Source organism: Carica papaya, chromosome 4 (genome assembly GCF_054855325.1).
Source record: "Carica papaya isolate Zhongbai chromosome 4, ASM5485532v1, whole genome shotgun sequence".
In the NCBI taxonomy this organism is placed as follows: Eukaryota; Viridiplantae; Streptophyta; class Magnoliopsida; order Brassicales; family Caricaceae; genus Carica; species Carica papaya.
This window is the reverse complement of record NC_142312.1, coordinates 27,518,825-27,540,212: the sequence shown is the minus strand read 5'-3', so window position 1 is coordinate 27,540,212 and position 21,388 is coordinate 27,518,825. Positions and strand designations below refer to the sequence as shown.

The window sequence follows — 21,388 nt, the reverse complement described above, 5'->3', positions numbered from 1 at the left end:
GAAACCTTATTTATTAAACAAAAATAATAAATACAGAAACACATATCACTATATGTAATATAAATACTTAAATGTTATTATGAAAACAAAAAATTATATTAGAAATACAAATTTGGTAAGTAGATAAATGAATATAAATACTTAAATGCAATGATTTCAAAGTTCTTTAAAGATTTTTTATTAAAGAATTTATTTATCAATAGTTGAATTAAATATCGGACATTATCATTAGCATAAAATGATAAAAATATAAATTAATTATGAACTCTCAATAAAATAGACACTAAGTGTAATATGTGTATTTTGAATTTATAAAATAGAGCTTATTGAATTCAATTATAACTAAAGTGTATCAAATTTTGAGCACCAATAACATATCAAGTATAATTTTATGTTAAAATAGCATATACTATTTAAAATTAAGTATCTTATACGCAAGAGCACATTGATATTAAAATTATAAGACTTCGATTCCATTTGTTACAATTGCGGTGAATAAAAAGAAGTTATCTCGTCCTATTTTAATTTAGATTCGCCGTTAAAAATAAATTTTAAACTAAGTCACTAAATAAATTTTATCGTATTAGTTTAGATTTTATAACTTTAGTAATTGTTACCATCTGGATAATCAGATACAAAAGTACTCGCTTCAAATTTGGTTAACCACAGCTTGTTATTTTACTTATAGTAGTGAAGAGTGAGATGCAACTCTAATGAATTTGACTCGGTCCAACTCAATTCACTCCCACGTGAGTCTAGGCTAAACTCTTTCAAATTAAGTCCAGTACAACCTGACTCAGCCCGCGCTGACCCAAGGATTCTACAGGCAGCCCCCCGCAAATTGCAGTACTACCGTGCGGGCAGTAGTCAGTGTAATTGGTTAAACTGTGCGTTTTGCTCCCAGCCAGACGAAACACATTCAGATTCACTCCAAAACGCTGCGTAGCAGTTAGATCGGGAGCGTCGTTTCAAGCCGATCTCGTTGAACAGAAAGAGCGATTAAAGAGAGGGAATTCGAGGAAGACGACGCTGATCAAAACAATGGAGTTCAGAGTTAGAGATTACACCACCGAACAAGAATCCCGCGCGCTCCTTCGCTCACCTGCAGACACTCACCCTCTTTCCTCGCCGCCTTTATCTCATAATCACCAGGTTTACACTAACAATTTAAACTTTCTCGATATCTGCTCAGTCAGACCTCTGTTTGATACCAGAGAAAATATTTGTGTATGCACCAAAATAATTGACTCCACTCTTCGTTCTTTGGAATGTCCAGCCTTTTAAAGCCAAAACCTCAAATGTGCTCTTAAAACTGCGCTGTGTTTGGTCGCCGGAAACAAAAAAAAAACTGAGTCGTAAAAGAAATCCGAATTATGGTTAATCACTTTATAGTTATTTGAGAGCAGAGATGCTGTTACTTATTCCAATTAAATTGAAATTAAAATGTCAAATTTGAAGTTTCTTTTACAACCAGCTTCTTAAGTTTCAAAAGCAATAAATAGAAGATTCTTTCTATTTCCTTCTTTTGGCTTCAATTCTGTTTGTTTTGTCTTTTATGGGAAGTCTCTGATCAATTAAACAAATCAAAGTTCCATCTGCTTTTCTTAATCAAGTTCTATCATGTCGAACAGAAGACTAACTTCATGTCTTCACCTAATGGCCAAATTACTAAGAGATTATCCTTCAGTACTGTTTAATGATTGGAAAAGTTATAGAGGTGAGGTTATTCAGTTCCTTATGGTCCTAACTAAGATCAATATGTGGGTGATGAGCTTTGAGGTCAAAGCCCATTCCATTTCTGTCTTGTAATGAATGGATTACAATATAATGGTGGAATTTTCAGATTTTGATTCAAGCATAATACGTTGGTATTGGTTGCATACTGTCAATCTTGTAACTTTTTGTGTTAGGTTTGCTATATATGTCTAGGTGTATATCTCAATTAATACGTATATATTGACGTATGTGTGTGTGTATATGTTTATGCATTCAGTTATCCTTAAGGTGTCATTCTAACTTGAAAAGCAAAATGCATTCTGGAAGTGCATTTCTGAATAACATTGTTGCTTGGTTTTAGGTCTTACAACTTTTAATGGTGTTGATGAATTTTGCTGATATTGTTTCTTATAGGAGGATGCCGTGGAACATAGAGATAATGATTTCTTTGACCCACTCAGAGGTCCAGAGACTGATGCAGCAGTTTCTATAGAAAACTTTGAGGACGCTTCTACCCCAACTGAAGTAGCAAATCATGTTTCAGTGAAGGAATGGATCTCTTTTAAGAGATTTTTGATGCAGAGGTTTCCTGTCTCCAAAATGGTTTCAATTTCTTCAGTAAGTGTATTGTCATGTTCTATGACGTTGGATAGTATGTTTTAAACTGCAAAAGGCCGGGGAATTTGGAGTTATTTTCTAGGTGATAAAAGCATGGCATGTTCTATTTTACTATTTGAGTTTATGTGAAGTTCTTGTTTGTTTTCTGACCAAAGTTTGTCCTACATTTTCTTTTCCTAGAAAGAGGAAAACCTATTTACCCAACAAATCTTAATTAACTCTGAATCCCCCCTGATAATTAATTTGGAACCCTCTAACAATTCCTTTGTCCGGGACTACAAGTTAAGTGAATAGTATTATAATTGCTTCCTCCTGTTTGTCCACTTCCTTTTTCCAATGTTAGAGGTACAGTTTACTGATTTAGTGCGAAAAGTCCTTCCCCATCCAGTCTTAGATCTTGTTCTATTCTCCTGAAATCTAGTTGCATGAGGTGGGACCCTACTCCCCTTCATTTCGAGAATATGTGGCAGGCTCATGGTGACTTTAATGAGAACGTTAAGACTTGGTGGACGGAGAGTGTTCTTTATGGTTGAGATGGTTTTAAGTTTATGAAAAATCAGTAGTTCAAGAGTCAATTGCAAAGTGGACAAGGGAGTTTTTGGGATATTAGAGTAAGCAAGAATCATATTCTTGCTAAGACACATATTCTCGATACCATAGACTTGGCAAATGTTGATGATGATGATCGATTAGTTAAACTGTCCTTCCTTGGGAATGAATTTGAAGATGTTCTTATGAAAATGAATATTAGATGGGGGCAAAACTTGAAGATAAGTTGAGGATGCCAACATAGGTCTCTTTCACTGGTGGTTAATGATGTGAGGAAAAACATACTAAAGGTTGATTGGTTGATATTTATTGGATGGTTTTTGAGGATGAGATCATTAATCGTCCATTTATTGAGTGTTTGGGTTGCTGTCCCATTTGTGGGAATAAAACAAGTTGGCTTTTAGAGATATTTTGATGAATTAGAAATCAAGAGAGCTATTTGGGTGGTGTCAATAAGACGCCTAGGCCTGATGGATTTTATAATGCCCTAGATCCAAGCAATAGGTCCAACAACTTTTTAGATCCAAATCACTGGATCTCGAAAGCTCTAGCTCTGATAGTAGTTGTTATTTCTCATGCTCAAGCACTACTGACTTGACAAGTTTTTAGATTTTAACTACTGGTTCTGAAAATTTCAAGTTTAAGTTATTGGTATTGTATGACTTCAACATTTATATAAAACTCAATAATTTTATATTTTTACTATTTATGATGTCTAGTGGCAAATACTACTAGTTAAACAACTTTTTGGATGCAATTGTGGTGTATGATATGAGTAATTTTATGGAGCTCAATAATCACTGATTTTTTCTATTTTTGATGTCCTCATTAAGGCTATGTATCACAACTCAAAGGTTTACAAAATCCAAGATTTTACTAGCTCGGAGTCACCAACTTAGCACGTAATCTGATACCATTTATAATGCCCAAAACGTAAACACCATTTGCGTAATAACTTTCAGGCTAAAACCACTTGCTCTTCAAAGCTCAAGTTCAATTTATCGGTTGTGTAATTTGTGTCCTTAACTAGGGGTAGAAGTTTCTCACATTCAGTTTGTAGATGACACAATTCTTTCATCTCCCATGATCATATGAAATTTGGTAATGTAATCACCATCCTGCATCTTTTGAGGAAATCTCAGGTTTGCATATCAACTTCAGGGACAGTGGTCTTATAGAAACTAATACCAATTTGCAGGAGGTCAGAGGATGGCTGAGTTGGTGAGCATGATGTCTTGAATTGGCCTCACCTATCTTGGTTTTCCTCTAGGGTATAAACCCTAGGTTTGCTTTCTTTTGGGATAAAATATAGTACTTGAGATCTTTAAATGTCTTTATCATGGGCATATGATAGCTAGTCAGATAAGTGTTGGTTTCTTTGATTGGGTCTCTCACTTATTCTGGAAAATTCTCTCACTAATTAGGAAGATTCTTATCAAATCTTTTTAACTTAATTTATTATTTATTATAGAAAATGCTCTCACTAATTCGGAAGATTTTTTTGCGTGTAAAAATGGTAACTTGTTATAAATACAATCCTTGTATCATTATCACAGGCAATGAAAAATACAGAATTTTCATTCTCTAGATAGCATATATCTAAGGCAAATGCTATAGATATTTCTCAATCTGGATCTCTACTAGTATAGAAGATTGACAGGATAACGATTTTGGACAATTTTCATTGATGTGCAGCATTGATCTCTACTGGTTGTTGTTTGTGATTTCTTTCTGCTTGCCCAGTTGGCAAGACGGTGTGATTTTTCTGTCAAACTTCTCTTTCTGCTAAAGGATATATTGAAATTTAAAAGTACAAGAACAATGCTTAGGCTATGTAAGGGACTATTTTGGTCTTTTATACTTTTTGAAAGTGTTATCTACATTTACAATTACTTAAATGCTTTTTCTCATGCATCTCATCTTTTTGAAATGATGTGCTTTCTTACAGATGTCTGATGTGATAATAAAAGGTGGAGAAGGTATGGTTGTCTTTCTGATGATCTGAATAAAAAATTATTGGATGCAAGATATATATGCCTGTCAGAACAGCTGTGGTATTGTCTTATTGTAGATGTCTAACCAATTTGCAGCATATAAGAAATCTTCAACAAGTTTGCATCTAGATGAGCTGGATGTTTCACTAAAAATTTCGGAAGAGGGTTCCCAAGTCATAGCTCGACAGGAATACCTATCACGACTTCATGGACTTAAAGATGAAATAAACCGTGCTTGGCACACTGAAGATCGTGTTACATCTTTGAAATTGTCTATAAAGGTGAACTTTGCTCAAAAGTTTTCATAAGTTTTATGTTTATGTTTAAGCTGCATTTTGTTGAAAAATACTGAAAAAAAGAAAGATCTGTCTTATGCTGAAGATAATAGTTTCTCTTGGTATTTGATCAAGAAAATTAATTCGTTAAATTGGCTTGTCATCCACCATTATGGGCAATAAATTTTGTTTCATAAATTCTATCTGTTTAAACCTAGCTTGAATAGTGCAGTTTAAGCCTGTACATGAACTGGATTGCTTTCAGTTTGATGTCTTATGTTAATATTCTGTTTTATCTGTCCGAACTCTGAACTGTGAATCCAGTTATTGCATTGAAATGAATATCAAGTCTGGTGTAAGAATATTAGGTCTTTTTTCTTTGAAATAAAAAGTGTGTATTATGTATTAATGTAAGAATATTATGTCATATAATCTGTGAAGTGAAGTTGCATATTCTGTTATGCAGGTTACTAGGCTTCTGATGGATACATCAGTTCTTCAATTTTACCCTACTCTATTCGTTCTAGTGACTGATTTACTAGACATGCTTGGGGATATGGTATGGGAACGTATTAAGCAGAAAGCTGAATTTTCTCAAGATGGAGCTCTGATCTGCTCCTTACCTGGTACGAATCTCTTGGAATCATTGTATCTCTCATCTTAGTCACGTGCCCACACAAAGGATTAGAGATAGTATACTAGGATATGCATAAAAGTGCATGCTCTCCCCTCATATGACGTTTTGATTTTTGGTTGGATATGATCACTTCAAGAAAGGAAACTAAAAGAAAAAGAAAAAATCAAAGGGGAAAATTTTGCATGTTTATTGTCATTCCTGTGCTTCAATGAGAACTAATATGGCAATACTGGGCTCTCTTGATAAAGGATTACTAATTTATTAGGTTAATCTATAAAGAGTGCATTGAACCTGATCTCTTTGATGAAAATGCTTCAAACGATTTATGCTTTTTTTGCCAACACATACTGATAGGTTGGAAGAGCAAATGTAATTGTTCCATGGCGTGGTATTTTGCAGTGTAGATAACTTAGCAAACAAAGCATTAAAATCATTGATGCGTTGATAACTTGCAATTTGTTGCTAAATACTTACAGAAGTCCTGAACCTGGGTTTGCATGACTTTACTGGCCCTGTTTGGCCACAGCTGATTCGTGTTCATGAAACCTTTTTCTATTTATTGCAGAGAATTTTGAAGCAAAAAATATTTGTACTGATGCGAAAGAAACTTGCTATAACTGGTTTTGCAAAGTTGGTTCGATTAGAGAGCTTCTTCCACGCATGTGAAGTCCTCCAACTGATTTTATATCTTGCTCCCATCTCTCTCTCTCTCTCTCTCTTGTTTTCCTCATTTGTTATTCATGTTGGGCTCCAGTTACTTGGAACTGGCAATATTGCCTTGCGGTAGATTTCTACTTGACCAACCAGCAGACAGTCTACAGCGCCTGGTTATGATGGCAAGAGGTATAGGAGATCCGCTGGCATCTGCTTATTGTCATCTGTATTTGGCTCACCGTGCACAGAAACTGCCTTCATGTAATTCAGGTATGCACATTTTTCTTTCTTTTAGATACTTGGTCGCATGTTAAAGAGAAAAATGAGAAACAACATTTTAATACGTGGTTATTCATCAATACCAACAGGTATAATCAGACATAGGTGACATGGTAGTATGGAACTCATTAACTATTCTTCGGTTTAGGTTACTTTCTACTTGTACTGAGCTGGCTTCATGTAAACCATCCGTTAAATTTCTGTCAATTCACTGTTCCTGTGAGAATGGGCAGTATCTTTTCTCTCTTTCTTTACTTTCTTGAAATAACAAGTGTAGTATTCTCATTAAGTATGGGCACCAAGGGGGTGCTACCCATGTACAAAAATTTACAAATTAGTAAGTATATCAATTAATTCAGCAAAGAATTCCATTGACAGTATTAGTTGACCCAAAATCAAGATACCAATAGTCTGAAACCGTCCCTTTTTTATTTTATCTATGCTCTCCTCTACCCACTCAAAAACTCTCCTATTTCTTTTCTTACAGATAACCGAGGAAATGGCTAGGGGAATTTACCCTAGCCTCTTATCCCTCTCAGCCAAACCCTTCCACGTCTATAATTCCTTGCTAACAGTCCATTCCATCACCGATTGACAATCAGTAATTCCAAAAGGCATTGACCATAAACGATACGCTATTAGACACCAAAGTAGAATGCGATTGCAAGTCTTCTCCTCATTCTTGCATAAAAAACACCAGTTGATCAGGATCCTCCCCCTCCTTTTAAGCTTGTCAATAGTCAAAATGCATCTCCGGCCCACTACCGAAGCAAAAAATGCTATTATAGGGGAACTTACATCATTCAAATTTGTTTGTATGGAAAACTCATATCAGTAGGTTCTTTTCTTGTCAAGTATTTATAAAGGATCTTACCGTGGAACTCCCTGCGGCATTAAGAGTCCACACCAGTTTGTCAGCTTCTTCACTCAACATAATCGCATCCAAAGTTCCCAATAAAGCTTCATATTCTTCAATTTCCCAAACATTAAGATTCTGTGTGACTTCCACATTCTAGTTCCTTCTACCTTCATCACTACCATAAGCCTCCTGAATATACATGTTTTTGTAACGAGTTATAGCATATATATGTTAAAAACTATCTTTTAGTGCTCTATCTTCAAGCCACTGTCCAACTAGAAGCCAATTCTACTCTCATCTCCCACTCTCCACTGCACACACCTCTGAAATACCTCTTTGCCTGTGTATACTTTTTTCCACGAACCTCTCCCACGGGGATAAGCCTAATCCCTAGTGAACCATCTTCTTTCTATCGTGCCGAATTTCGCCTTTGTGATCCTCCTCCACAGAGCTTCTCTCTCATTCATGAACCGCCACAATTGTTTCCCATGTAAAACCTTATTCATCTCCAAAATTGATCTCAAATCCAACCCTCCATCATTCAAAGGTCTCTTAATTACATCCCAGGCTACCAAGTGGTATTTCCTTTTTTCTTCAGAATCACATTGCAAGAAATTACATTGAATAACTTCCATTTTCTTGGCAATACTTGAAGGTACAACGACTGGAGATATGTAATACACTGGGAGGTTGGACAATGTGCTTTTTATAAGAGCCAGCCTCTCTCCTTAGATAGCAAGCTTCTCTTCCATCTGGATAGTCTTCTCTCAATCATTGCCACGATTGGATGCCACGTCCTTACATCTTTGTATATAGCTCCCAAAGGCATCTCCAAATATTTCATTAGTAGCTTAACCTCCTTGCATCCAATTATTTTCGCCAGTCTGTCACTAATACTTCCCTCCCCCAACCTAACCAGTTTAGGTTTTGCTAAATTAATATTTAAATCTGACACAGCTTGAAAACACAGCAGGATGCAATGAAGGTCTAACAAATAAACATCATCTGGTAGACAAAACACCAAGGTATTATCAGAAAAAAACAGATGAGAAATCTTATCAGCTGTCTTTCCCAAATATTTCAACAGTATCTTGCCTTTTTTTCTTCTGTAGGTTTTGCTTTTAGAGGTTTTCTATGCTATCCTATTGGGGTGTGATCAATCTTTTACTTTCCTTTTTTTTTTCCCTAAACACCACTTAGAAGAAAGAAGTAATTAATATAATAAAAATAGCTGGTTTGATTTTTTTTAAATGTGGCAACATTTTCATTAAATACCATTTTTATAGTTCCGCTTCTATAACTTGAAAAGTCCACCTAGTGGCATTTGGATAGCCTAGTTTTAGGTTAGTTATGTCATTTGCATTTTTATGGTAGAGTATTTGTTCTATAGCATGTATAATTTTGGTCCTAATTTGACAGGATATCTCGTTACTTGTGTTAATGATATCAAAGCCATACTGATGCGGGTTTTCTCATCAAAAGCAACGACATTTGGCCATTTTACTGACAAAAGTTTGCTTGTCAGTTTGATGGAACCAACCATTGGATATATTATGAAATGCCTCTTTAAGGAAGCATCACAGGTTAGTAATGACTTTTCATGTGCAATAATGCCTTTTATGTTAATTAATTAACATATAACTTTCAGGGTGGGATGACAGAACTGCTATACTAGCATATAGTAAAGAGTTAGGAAAAAAATATTAAATATTTCTTATGTATGTTCAAATAGGGATAGGGTATATATACATACAGACAAATTTATATATGGAAACCAACATAAATTATCCTATTAATTTTCTTTCTAATTATGCTAATATATTTGGAAATATAAGAATATTATTATGTACAAAAAATATTTTATAATATTTTAACACATATATACAAAGAGGTTTTAGTTTTTATTTTTATGTGAAAGCTTAGGTATAATTGTGAAGAATATTTTGTTAAGAATGATTTGATGTGTATTCTGTTAAATATTACGGTTGTATATATACAATTTTGCTATGATGAAAAAGAAAAATAAATAATTAATTACATACGATGTAATCTAACTTTATACCCTTTACTATTTACCCTTTTTTTAACACTTCACCTCAAGTTAGGGAGTAATTTATATATAATTAATAGATGAGTAATTATAATAAATTACATAGATTTATCTTTACACCCTTTAACATAATTTATCTTTTCTTTAACACCATCTCTCAAGTTAGGGAATAGATGTTATCCATCCTCAGCTTGCCAATAAGAGTTTGGAATACTGTAAGCCTTTAGTCAAGATATTTGCATGATGAGAATTGGTAGACATTAGGGTAGATATCTAGCTACTGTCAAGTTTTTTTTTTTTTTTAATAAAATGCCTTTCGACCTTGATATGTTTGGTTTGGCAATGTTGCACTGAATTGTGGGAAATACTTATGACTGACTTGTTTTTACAGTATATGCGTATGAGATTTTCCTACTTGATTATAAGATTTTTCAAAATCCTTCTTATTTATAATAGTTCACATATTCCTTTATGCTATGGTTCGGAATTCTGATTCTGCATTTGAGATAACAATTATCTTTTACTTCTTACTTCTCCTGGCGAGTAGGTTGCCCTAATGAAGGTACAATATTTTGTAGTAGATTTTTTCTTTGCAACTATTCCTGCATAATCTACATCTGTATAGGGTTTTAGGAGCAGTCTATTATTCTTCTTGAACATAATTCTTTTTCCAAGTAACATTTTTAGGTAATGTAGTATTTTGTTGGTTACTTGTAAGTGCACTTATTTGAATTGTGCACAAATTGATTTATAATACTTACTGCATAAACGATGTCTGGTTTGGTGTATGATAGATATATCAATCTCTCAATGATTGTCTGATATATTTCCTTGTTTTCTCGTATCTCTTTTTCTATTATTCCTAATTTATAATTGAAATTAATAGAAATATTATTTGATTTACATGTTAACTTGTCAATATCTCTCAACAGACCATAAATGTATTTTTATGGAGAAATACAGATCCCGAATTTTGAGAGGATAACTTCATAATTCTCATAAACTACTTCAACTTACCTAGTTCCTCTTTTTAATTTATCTGCTAAAACTTCTAAAATTTATATATTTGTTTTTAACTCCCAAAAAGTATGAAGTTGTTTTGTATGCTTAAATCATCTAAGTTTTATAGATGGAAGCTGGTCATCCTTTAGTTGGCTAGTACACATATATAATTGGTTATTGCTTTTGTGTGGGTGAGTTCCCTTTGTCATTTACTAGATATATCTTGTCAAAAATTCAGGCTGCCAGTGTGCTTGTGGATCTTGGATTAGGAAGGAATCAAGTTGAATTATTTGGAAACATCCCATATGTCTCAGTTGTTCTTCATCATTTACTAAAAGAACTTCCAATTGAATTAGTCTGCTCATATGCTGTAGAGATCCTTCATGTGATAAAAAGCAGCAATGATGATTCTTTTGATCAGGTATTGTTTACATACTGAAGAATGATGCAGCTTATTGCTTCCTCAAATAATTTGTAATAATATTGTGTGCGAAATTTTTTTATTATTGGTTCACTGCCTTCTCTTGGAACAGTGTTTAAATTACAGGTTACTTGGACTCAGACTGTCTGAAATGAGATCTCAAGTGGGCAATGTGAATGACATTGTTGACGAAGTTCTTCAGGTTCCTAAAGTTTTCTGGTCATTGTTGACTTTATATTGTTATTTTTCTCCAGATCTTAGCTCTTAGTTTCTCTGATATAGGTTTTATCTCTAATTACTTAAATGTATAAGTTCTTTCCTAGGATGTCTTACCATATATATATAAAATTTGTAAAATACAAGAACAGTCATGGTCTTGTCAAACTGATCTGTAGTACAATAATAAAGTAAAGAATTAGAGACTCAGATGGTAGAAGATGCCCCTAAGAACAATATGATTGCCTGAATATGAGAAATTTTGCCATTATTGTGTCTCCTAAATGATTTAGCCAAAGAAAGAAGTCTGAATTTCTCAAATTAATCAAGTCAACCTCAATCAAGCATTCTGCATACAGCTTTCAAGGCTTTTAGTATTGAACTAAAACAATCACATTTGCTCCATCCATGTGATTCTAGAAGGTCTTCAGATCGACAAACAACAGTTGTTCAGTCTCTAGGTGTCTGTATCTTTAGAATATAGTGGTAATTTGAAACATTTACCAGCATCAGAGAACCAATATATTCCTCTGACACGAATGCTAATCTACATTCTTAACAAATTTGCTCAGTATGTTTAAAAAAAGGATATTCATGTGCTTATGTGGGAGAGGATAGAGGAATTTCTAATAACTTCTGGTCTATTCAACCCAGCTACCTAAATGAAAGGTGAATCCTGTTGAAGAAAATTTCTCTTCACGAAATTAAATGCTCAATCTTCCGTTTCTGTGGCACCCTCGAGATAGCATATTTACTTACTAACAAATTTTATGCTTGAGCTGTAAACCCTGCAGCTATTCATGCTGATATTCTATTTGATACATGTTTATGTTTGCAATTCTTTTGTTTTATGTGTTACATTCATAAAATCAAAAGATTTTTGGTTTGTTCATTTTGCTATATTTATGTGTGTGTGTCTGTATATATATTTTGGCTAGTATCTGTTCTGGAATATCTACACAATTTCTTTTGAGACAACATTCTTTTGTGGAGCTGATACCCCAAAAGACATGTTTGTGTGGTTTTGTTTTTTTGTATAGAGGAGCACATTTTTATGCAGTTGTTATGGCTCTTTATATCTGTGTCTAATTCTTGGGTTTGCAGTTCCTTATTTTTAAGGCATATAGTTGTTATAATTCAAACAACAATGTTGTCTCTCTTTTCAATGATTATTATGATATAGGTTGTTTCTCAATATGACAAATGTGATGAGTATCTGAAGATCGTGGACACTTTCTTGGATATTGTTCTTCAGTATGAGATGGTAAGTTTGAGTGTCTTGTGAAATCATCTATTTGGTTATTCACTCTGGACTTTTATTCACTATCCTTGAGTTTTTCTTTTAAGCTGTTATTATTTCCCTTTCAAATGGTAACCACATATGACATCCTGAGACTTCTTCGAGTTACACATAATGGTCAATGACATGAGTGTGACACAGGATATGTTTTTCTGGAGTCAAATTTGTTTTATTCGAAAAACAGAGCCTTTTCTCTCTGGATTTCCTTTGAAATGTTCACATACTAACCATAAACCGGATGTTAAGACTTTGGATGTGGGACCATGAACATGAGCAGTTCTATGTTTCAAATTTCATCCTATATTTTCAACAATTGTTCTCATATCTGTGGAACTGATTGATTATGCCAGGATAATCATCTGTCCACCATCTTAGATGGTATTTCAAAGCGGATAAAAAATGAAGAGATTGCTGACAATGAATTAGCAAGGCTGCAATCCATTTTGGTGAAACTTCTTTCTCATTTCAAGGACTTGGCAGATGTAATTGCATTGGTATGGAACTTACTGATTTCCTAAACCTCTATTCAACTGCTAACTAGCTTGGTACTTGTACTGTTTATAAACCAATATGTCCGACGTAAGCAGGCAATTATTCTCTTCATGGCAGTAATTTGAGACCATATGAAATGTTACTACTGAATTACTACTAAGTTCTACGGTTTTATTGTAGAACCATTTCCTTGAGATTTTAGATGTGATGCATGGGAACTGGCAGAGCAGTGTTAACATGCATATACTCAACACGGTGACAAGGTATATTTTGTTCATTCTTCTTGGGATTTTATCATAAAGTCCTAGTTTTCCATCTTATATCAAATATTTTATTGTCTTTTAGTTAAATCAGTTAGTCTCATGGGTTCTTAAAAGGTATTAAATAATGCCATAAAATTAAAATTTCTAATTTTATAAATTAATTTTTATGAAGTGTTTTTTAGTCACTTCCCCAAACCTACTTTCTTACTTGTTATTATTAAGTGTACAAATTAAAACTCAACATCTAAGGTGTTATTTTTACATTTTCAATAATCATGTATCTATTGTTTTTCACCAAGACTCGTCCAAATTGCAATTCCTTTTTTACTTCCTGAATGTGCTTCTTCAGAAAACTCCGATCTTTAACCCATTAACATCTTAGAAGCTCTCAATTCAAAAGACAAGTAGTTGTGTGCTGAAAAGATGAAATTGTACCAGGGTTATATGGAATGGGCTTATCTATTATAGGCTAGGCCATCTTTTCTGCTGGCCTGTTTGTCGTAGGAACTATCACATCTTGTTGGACCAGGCACAGGTGTAGTAGCCAGTAGGTGCCTGAGGATGGATGTGGGTTGCCATGGGCTTGTGAGATTGTAATGGGTACAGGGGTGAGAACGAGTGCAGACCTGCCTAGGATCAATGATTTGGCTAAAGAGGTTGGTTTTAAGCTGTGAGTACCACTTGCATCCTGACTGGGAGTTTTTTGAGTCAAGAATCAATGACAAAATTCCATAATTCGATGCCATATAGCTTTTCTAACTTGGAAGGAACTGATCTATAAAACAATTAAACTGCTTGCAATTATGGGGTGTCTCGGGACTAGGATTCCAGGACAAATACACAAAATAAGTAGCTATAACCATGCATCAATAAATATGTGTTTGTGTGTATATATGTGTACAGATTACACTTGGGTTTTCAGGCTGGAATTATGAATTTTTCCGAGAAGTCTTCTGCTTTTTGTGTCGATGTTGAGTTACATCCTAAGGATGGATTTTTATCACCACTTGAATCTTTCAACCTGCGTGATGCTCTGATTCAATTTATAAGAATTTACATGATGTGGGTTATTTGTATAAGAACTGGTTCTCAATTCTTGCCACTAAATGAGATTGCATAATCATATTGGTAGACTTGCAATTATCAAAAGAATCTTTGGATCATAATAAGCTTCAAATATTACATGGCTGATACCCTCTTGGTGTCTCAAGAATAGTGATTTTTTAAATAATTTTTTTAAAGTTCCAACAATCAGTTAGCTGTTAAGATTCCTTACGGCTGCATATAATATTGTTAGCTTATTTTTGGATCTATTACGTATATGTGATATTAAAAAAAGGTGATACCTTCACTAAAAAAGATGAACTACATCTTTCTTCCTCAATAAGTATATTTTGTGCTTATTTAATCAAGTAGGAATGGCTACATACGTGATCCAACAATCATACAGTTGCTTTTTGAAGTTTCTCAAGCCCTTCATGATGAGATAGATTTTGCAAATGTGAAAGATGATAAACAACGGTCAGCGCGACTTATTTCTTGTTTTGTCCAGATGGTAACTAATTTCATTTATGTAATTTCTTCCTCTCATTTATGTTAATTTGATTGATACATATTGCTCTTTACTATTAGGTTGACTATGGGGCAGAGTGGGAACGGCATTTAACCTTTTTAGTTGAATGTCGAGAAGCCTTTGGTAACATCAATGAGCTTAAGGTATGGTGTTGTCTTTCCTTCTTTTTGACCCACCATCTGCCTTCCCCATATATACTCTAAATCTGCAGGCCACGTGTATGAGATTTGCAGACACACATATATTCTGTATGCACATATGCATTAGTGGAGAGAGAAAATTCTTAACCAGTTTCCATAATCACTGAGATTTTTCCTGACCAGTATGCCAACCGAAAAAAACTGCAAGATTAAAATTCTTTTGTATGACTTGTTTTAATGTGCCTTTTTTCTATACTGGATGTTCAAACATTATTGTAGTGCTATGTTTTCTCTGCCCTATTTAATTTATTAATTTTATATGTCTTGATAGAGTTCTATGCATGCTATATTTACACTTGCTATTTGCAGGAAACTCTTGTTCATTCAAGCAATTGTTTAGCAACTAAAGCCATGAAAAGGGGAAGTCATATGAATTTTGTCAGATCTTGCATGGCATTCAGTGAAGTCACAATACCATCTATTTCTTCTCATATCAGGCAACTAAACCTATATATTGAAACTGCTGAGGTAAGAATATGACATCATCTTCTTTTGATGTAATCCTGCTTTGTGAGCTTGACCACATATTTATACTGAATCATGGTTTAATATAGGTTGCCCTGTTTGGCGGTTTAGTTTCTCATTTAGATGGGCTGTTGGATTCTGCAATTGATTGCTTACAAAATGCATCCCCTACGGATGGTTAGTTTCTTTATAACTGTGAAGCACTTTTATCAAGTAGTTGCATTACAATGCTGGAAGTTGTCAGATCTGTGTGACTATTTGCAATCAAATGTGAGGGTTTCCACTTTTCCAAGATTTACAGAGTGAATAATTGAGTGTTGTTCTATAGCAGTTTTAATGATTAATCTTGATTTAAAGTAAAGATATAGCATTTTATATAAGTGGACTAAAATGCCTAACTTTCTGTTTATTTTTTCTTTGCTTTTTCTGTAAGTCCATGGTCTTCTTCCTTTAAGGTTACTCATTATTGTGGGTTGACATTCTATTGACAATCACCCACAAATGTGCGGAGATTAAATTAAAAGCAACATAGACAGGTAGAGCCCAAAAGATTTCGAAGTGGTTCACTGATGTTCCTACTCCTTGGAGTCATTTATAAAATTTTTCACTATATGAAAAATTATCTTTTACAAATGGGGTTTTTCTTATATATGGTGAAAAGGAGAAACCAATTTCACAAGAAACCCGTTTTAAAACTGCCTTCGTTAAAAAGATATCGTACTATACTAGGACCTAATCACAAATAATAAATCCTCTGGATATGAGCCACGGCTCAATCTAGGGATCATTCTTTTTTTGTATGTTCAGTAAGGTGGCAGTTTGTCTTTTACATTAACTAATTGACTTGGCTAATCTGCCCTTATAGCCTTGAGATCACCAACTGATGTGGATGGCCTAGTGTCCTCCATACGAAAATTGCTCAGCCTCTTGGTTATGGTTCCAGGTAATTTCAAATTTTTTAATTATTTTTTATGTTTGTGATGGCAACTTATTTGAGGGCTTGAGGTCTTATTCTAGACAAGTTTTATCTTATGTAAGTTTGATCTCTGGCACTTCGGTCAAATGTTTGGTGCTTGCAGATTTGCAGATTTGTTATACTTTTCTCTGCTGGATCTGGACTCAGGAGGACCTATTTTCCTTTTTATTGTATTTTGTAGGTGATGGAGCATTTAACCGTAACCAAATTTTCTAACTTAATCATTTTTTTAGCTTAGGCATTGACTGTATGGGCACATTTCTATAATAAAATGCTTTGGAATTTGTCCTGTGGGATAGTGAGACTTTTGTTGAAGGGTCATGTGTGGCTGCTGAGAGTGTGGAGATTTCCTGTCTCTACTTTATTGCTGATACTATTCTTTATTATCCCACACTATTCCAGCTTTTCTAATCCATCACAATCGAGTCGCAGTCATTTTGGCGTGCCTTCCTAGTATTGCATCATGTTATCTTTCTCATTTTATGATTCCTAAGGTGATATATGGAAGAAATCTAAGATTTATTTATAAAATTGACACTTACTATAACTAAATATGATGAAAATCTTATATTAAATGGTAAAAATTGAGTTAATATGAAACTGAAACAATATATTTCAAATTCCACTAATTTTGATGGAAGTCTAATGTATTTTTCCAATTTTAGACCTGGAATTCCATATTCTTAATTTTGTCCCCTCATTTTAATGCAATTTACACATTCTCTTAGCTAAACGAGTGCGGATTTGCTAATGAATTTCACATCATTTTAATTTGTGCCAACCATAACATAAGGGAGTGGCTGAGAATCTAGAGAGTGATGAGGAATTGTCTTTGTTAGGTGTGGATGAGTCCTTGAGATATCATCTTGGTTGGATAAGAAGTTTTCCATTCCAATTAAGGATGTGAAGGAGGGGTTATGAGCATTGAAAACTTTGTTTATAAAAACTTGTCTTTGTTGACTAAATGATTTTATAACTTTTTTTCCTTTGGAACCTCACTCTATGTGAATAGGGCAATGAGGGTAAGTTTGAGCTGCATCTGAGATGGGATTTTAAATCCATAGTAGCCATTTCTCAAAAAGTCCCTGGAAAGCCATCTCTCAACTTTATGACACATTTTTCCCCTTTTATCAGATTGAAGGTAGGAGATGGTTTTTGTATTTTGTTTTGGAAGAATTCTTGCTTCATCATATCTCTTTAGTTATCCATTTTCCACACCTCTACAACCTCTTCCTTCGCAATAGTAGTCCTATATCTTCTTTCCTTATTCATAATGAAGGTTGTATTGGAATGTTTTCTCCCAAAAAAAACAATTGTGAAGCAGATGGTATCTTTCTTTGTTTCAGCTTCTTGAGACTCTTTTCCTTTCTTTCTTCTAGTCCTGGCAGTAAATTTTGGTTTATTTGTTGGATAGCTATAAGTGCAATTTTTCTTTCTACCTTATTTAACTCAGAATCCACAGTCCTATAAGTTTTCTTGATACCTCTTTTGGAAGGTCTTCTATCCTATTAGGGTTAAGTTTTTTTTTTCTTTCTGGACGAAGGTTCTTAGTAGACTCAATACTAATCATTTGCTTCAAGCTTGCAGGCTGAGTTGTACTTTATTCCCAAGTGTGTTTGTGATGTGCTTTTGTGCTGCTGCTGAATCTCATAGCTGGACATTTTTTACTATGTGACGTAGCTTGTAGGCTGCTTTCAAGTTATTTTGAGACCTTTGTTTTTTGTTGGGTTGCTGCTCCGAGCCTTGAGCCCCTTTTTACTTCTTATTTTCATGTTCTTGTAAGAATAAGGACAGATTGCTGCAGAGTTTGACATTTGTGGGTGTTCTGGTTGGAGAGGAATACTACAATCGTTAAAGTTTATAGTTCTTTTTCTTTGTTTCTTTGGAGAAGATGACTTTTCTTGAATATCTGTGGGTTAAGGCACATGAGTTCTGTGAGGATATTATTTTCTCTATCTTGCATAGAAATTGACCTGCTGTTTTTAATTGATTTTATTTTGTTCTCTTGGCTTTATATCTTCTTTCTTTTTTTGTTGTTGTTGGAGGAAGCCAAGTCCTCCGTTGTCTTAGCTTCTGTCATTTTCTAATAGTAATTCACTTTTCATTGAAAAAACATACTGTTCAATTTAAACTTAATTTATGTTTCAGTTGTTCTATTGTTATTGCCTGTTGTAACGTGAAGCAAAATTTTTGTTTCATTGATCCTGCCTAATAAGAATTGAACCAAAACTTATTCTTTCGTTGGTCCATTATAGCATAAACTGACCTGATATATTGCAGAATCCGAGGCCAAGCATAATGATTCGTGGTTCTACTGTTAATTTAAATGCTAAATTTGTCTGTCAAGTCTATGATAGTCATATAAGATACATCTTTAATTACTTCATTTTTAAGATGGAAATTTTCATTTTGATTTTTATGTTTTTTTTTATTCAAATGGAAGGAAATCCTGACAAAGGAGTTATGTACATCCCAAAAGACATACTATCTGTCATCCGTTCTCAATCATGGTAAGGATTTAATAACTGTTACTTTTTAGTCAATATTCTTTCTTGTAGTTGTCTAATGGCTTATGGCAACATTCTAGGATGACAGTAAGAATGAAAACAAGGATATTTTGCGGCATAGTTTTATTATTGGCAGCACTTTCTCAAAGGAGGCTTCCATACCATGCAGGTCATGCAGAGGTATCTCCATCCATCCACTCAAAAGTTCCAAGTTTCAGGTTTTTAGAGAGTTTCAGGCTGTTTTGCTTCTCAAAGGATGACCAGTAATTGAGTAGTAAAGTCCAATGAGACAGCTAGGAATTAGAATTCATTTTCCAAAAATTTCAAGTTTGGGGGTGGAACGGATTTATAAGTGAACTAGAATTCCTTTTCCAAGAATTTCAAGTTTGGAAGGGACAGATTCATACGTAAAAAGATGATCTATTTCTGTATCTCAAACATATGTTAATAATTAAACAAAAGCATAATGATAAAAGTTTAATAAAAGTTAATGCTATTTTGGATAAAAATTTCATTCCAAAGGGATGAAAGTTCAACTTGGATTTCTCTTTAAGTTGAAGTTTCATGTTTTGTAATCAGAATATTCTCTCTCATAACTGAACTAACTATAGATTTTCAAATGAATTCAACAAAAACTGTTCACAATTGAATATAAATTTTCGAACAAATTTCACAAAATAGTTTATTTATTTTGAAGTATACCAGAAACAAATGGTGCCTTAAATTCAAATATACAAATATGACATCATCTTGTCCTCCTCCTAATGGATTTCATATTTGATTCTTTCAGATTATGGGCAATGACTACTTGTTCTTTGGTGATTCATCTTATGTCCATGAGCTTACTTCATTGACTGAAGTTATTCTTCAGAACCTAGTTGATATGATTGAACAAGAGCCTTCACGGGTAACTGTTGCTCTACTGTTGTGAATTTAGTTTTCCCTTCTTCTCTTACATGCCAATTTTAATTGCTGGACCTAGGTTGTTCGTGGAAGCACGGCACTCGAAGCCTGCAATTGCATAGCAACGGCCCTTAAAGTATGTTTCTCTGTCATCAATCAAGATTTTTTCCCTGGTTAGTTAGAAGATTACTTAAATTTACTGCTACCATGTTGGATATGGATTAGGGACAACAGACTTTTTCTTGCATTATTTTCATCATAGGCTATGTTTGGAACAACTTTGAAATTTATAAAATTCATTTGCAAATTTATACCTAACTAGAAGATTGTGAAAATAATCTTTAAATTATAAAAATATTTTGATAGAAATCAAAATTCTCTGTTCTTATTCTACATGGAATTCTATATGAGATCAATTGTTATCATAATCAAAAATAGTGAAGATACTCCTTAAAATTATAAAAACATATTGGTTAAGTGTATATTTGCAAATGAATTTCATAACATTTCTGAACTTGTTCAAAACCTAGCTAAAACATTTTTTGGGCTAAACATATCCTCCCTGAAGATGCATCTTGTTGGCTCTTATTGCTTTTCCGTAATCTGATCTATTCTCCTCTGCCACACCGATATCTTACATATTTTTTCCTCAAACTCCATTCCCTTCCAATGTTGCAGACGAATCACAATGTATCGCTAGTCTGCTCCAAATTGATTGAAACTGCCAAACTGTGCCTGAATACCAAGGACAAATATCTGCAGTGTACCATTAAATTTCTAGACAGGATGTCTGCTTCTTCTGTTGGGACACGTCCTCTAATCCTGTGATGCTTCGGTGAAGGTCTATTAAGATGTATGCCAAGTTAGGTGAATGTGCAGCGTGAGTTGGAGGAATACATTATACATACTACAGAAGAAGATTGCCGAAGAAATGTCTTTTTTTTTTTTTTTTGGTTTTTAGGTCTTATAAATATTCATTTGATTCTTTACTGTAATAATTCATTATTCTTTATAGAAAGATTAACTCAAGAATTGTAAGCCTTAATAACTTTTCATTTCTAGGTGTAATGCATTGTAGTTCTCTCTCAATCACCCCGGTGCGTAAGCTATAGTACCTTTTCATTTATACATATAATGCAATTATAGTTCTCTCTCAAACCACCCTCCCCCTCTCCCGCCCCCCACATTGAGTATGTCAACCAACATTGTTGAACACAGATAAATCGAGATCATGGCTGGTGGAATGAGATGATTGTTTGTTTTCTTTTCATTAAACAGCTGAACAGGCAAACCCTAAATCAGCGGTCTGAGTACTACAGAAGTAGTATTCGAAGGCAGATGTCCTTTGTTCGGTTTGAGTGACATATTTAAAATCTTTGAATGGTTTTATAGATTTTTTAAATTTCTTGTCATTGAAATTGTGCTTAAGAATTACAATT

At 34.0% G+C, this 21,388-nt stretch overlaps 1 protein-coding gene across 6 annotated transcripts; it reads left to right on the top strand.

Annotated features, from left to right (window-relative positions):
- Window positions 1–793: 793 nt before the first annotated feature.
- On the top strand, window positions 794–21,038 carry LOC110820826 (uncharacterized). Of its 6 annotated transcripts, none has more exons than XM_088218625.1 (23): window positions 800–1,152; window positions 2,131–2,334; window positions 4,832–4,862; window positions 4,974–5,158; window positions 5,619–5,778; window positions 6,355–6,451; window positions 6,544–6,713; window positions 9,001–9,164; window positions 10,872–11,054; window positions 11,167–11,256; window positions 12,454–12,534; window positions 12,921–13,064; window positions 13,243–13,325; window positions 14,742–14,880; window positions 14,958–15,041; window positions 15,408–15,566; window positions 15,653–15,740; window positions 16,429–16,506; window positions 18,983–19,049; window positions 19,127–19,226; window positions 19,837–19,953; window positions 20,029–20,085; window positions 20,628–21,038. In XM_088218625.1, exons 1-23 carry the CDS (start codon window positions 1,042–1,044, stop codon window positions 20,775–20,777), a joined length of 2,742 nt encoding a protein of 913 aa, XP_088074751.1. In that variant the 5' UTR covers window positions 800–1,041; the 3' UTR covers window positions 20,778–21,038. The 6 variants fall into 6 exon arrangements, 5 of the variants coding, with proteins under 5 accessions (XP_088074754.1, XP_088074752.1, XP_088074751.1 ...); XM_088218623.1 differs by having other exon boundaries at window positions 14,739–14,880; XR_015818649.1 differs by lacking the exons at window positions 20,029–20,085; window positions 20,628–21,038 and adding an exon at window positions 16,643–16,716 and having other exon boundaries at window positions 794–1,152; window positions 14,739–14,880; window positions 19,837–19,876.
- The last annotated feature ends 350 nt before the right edge of the window (window positions 21,039–21,388 follow it).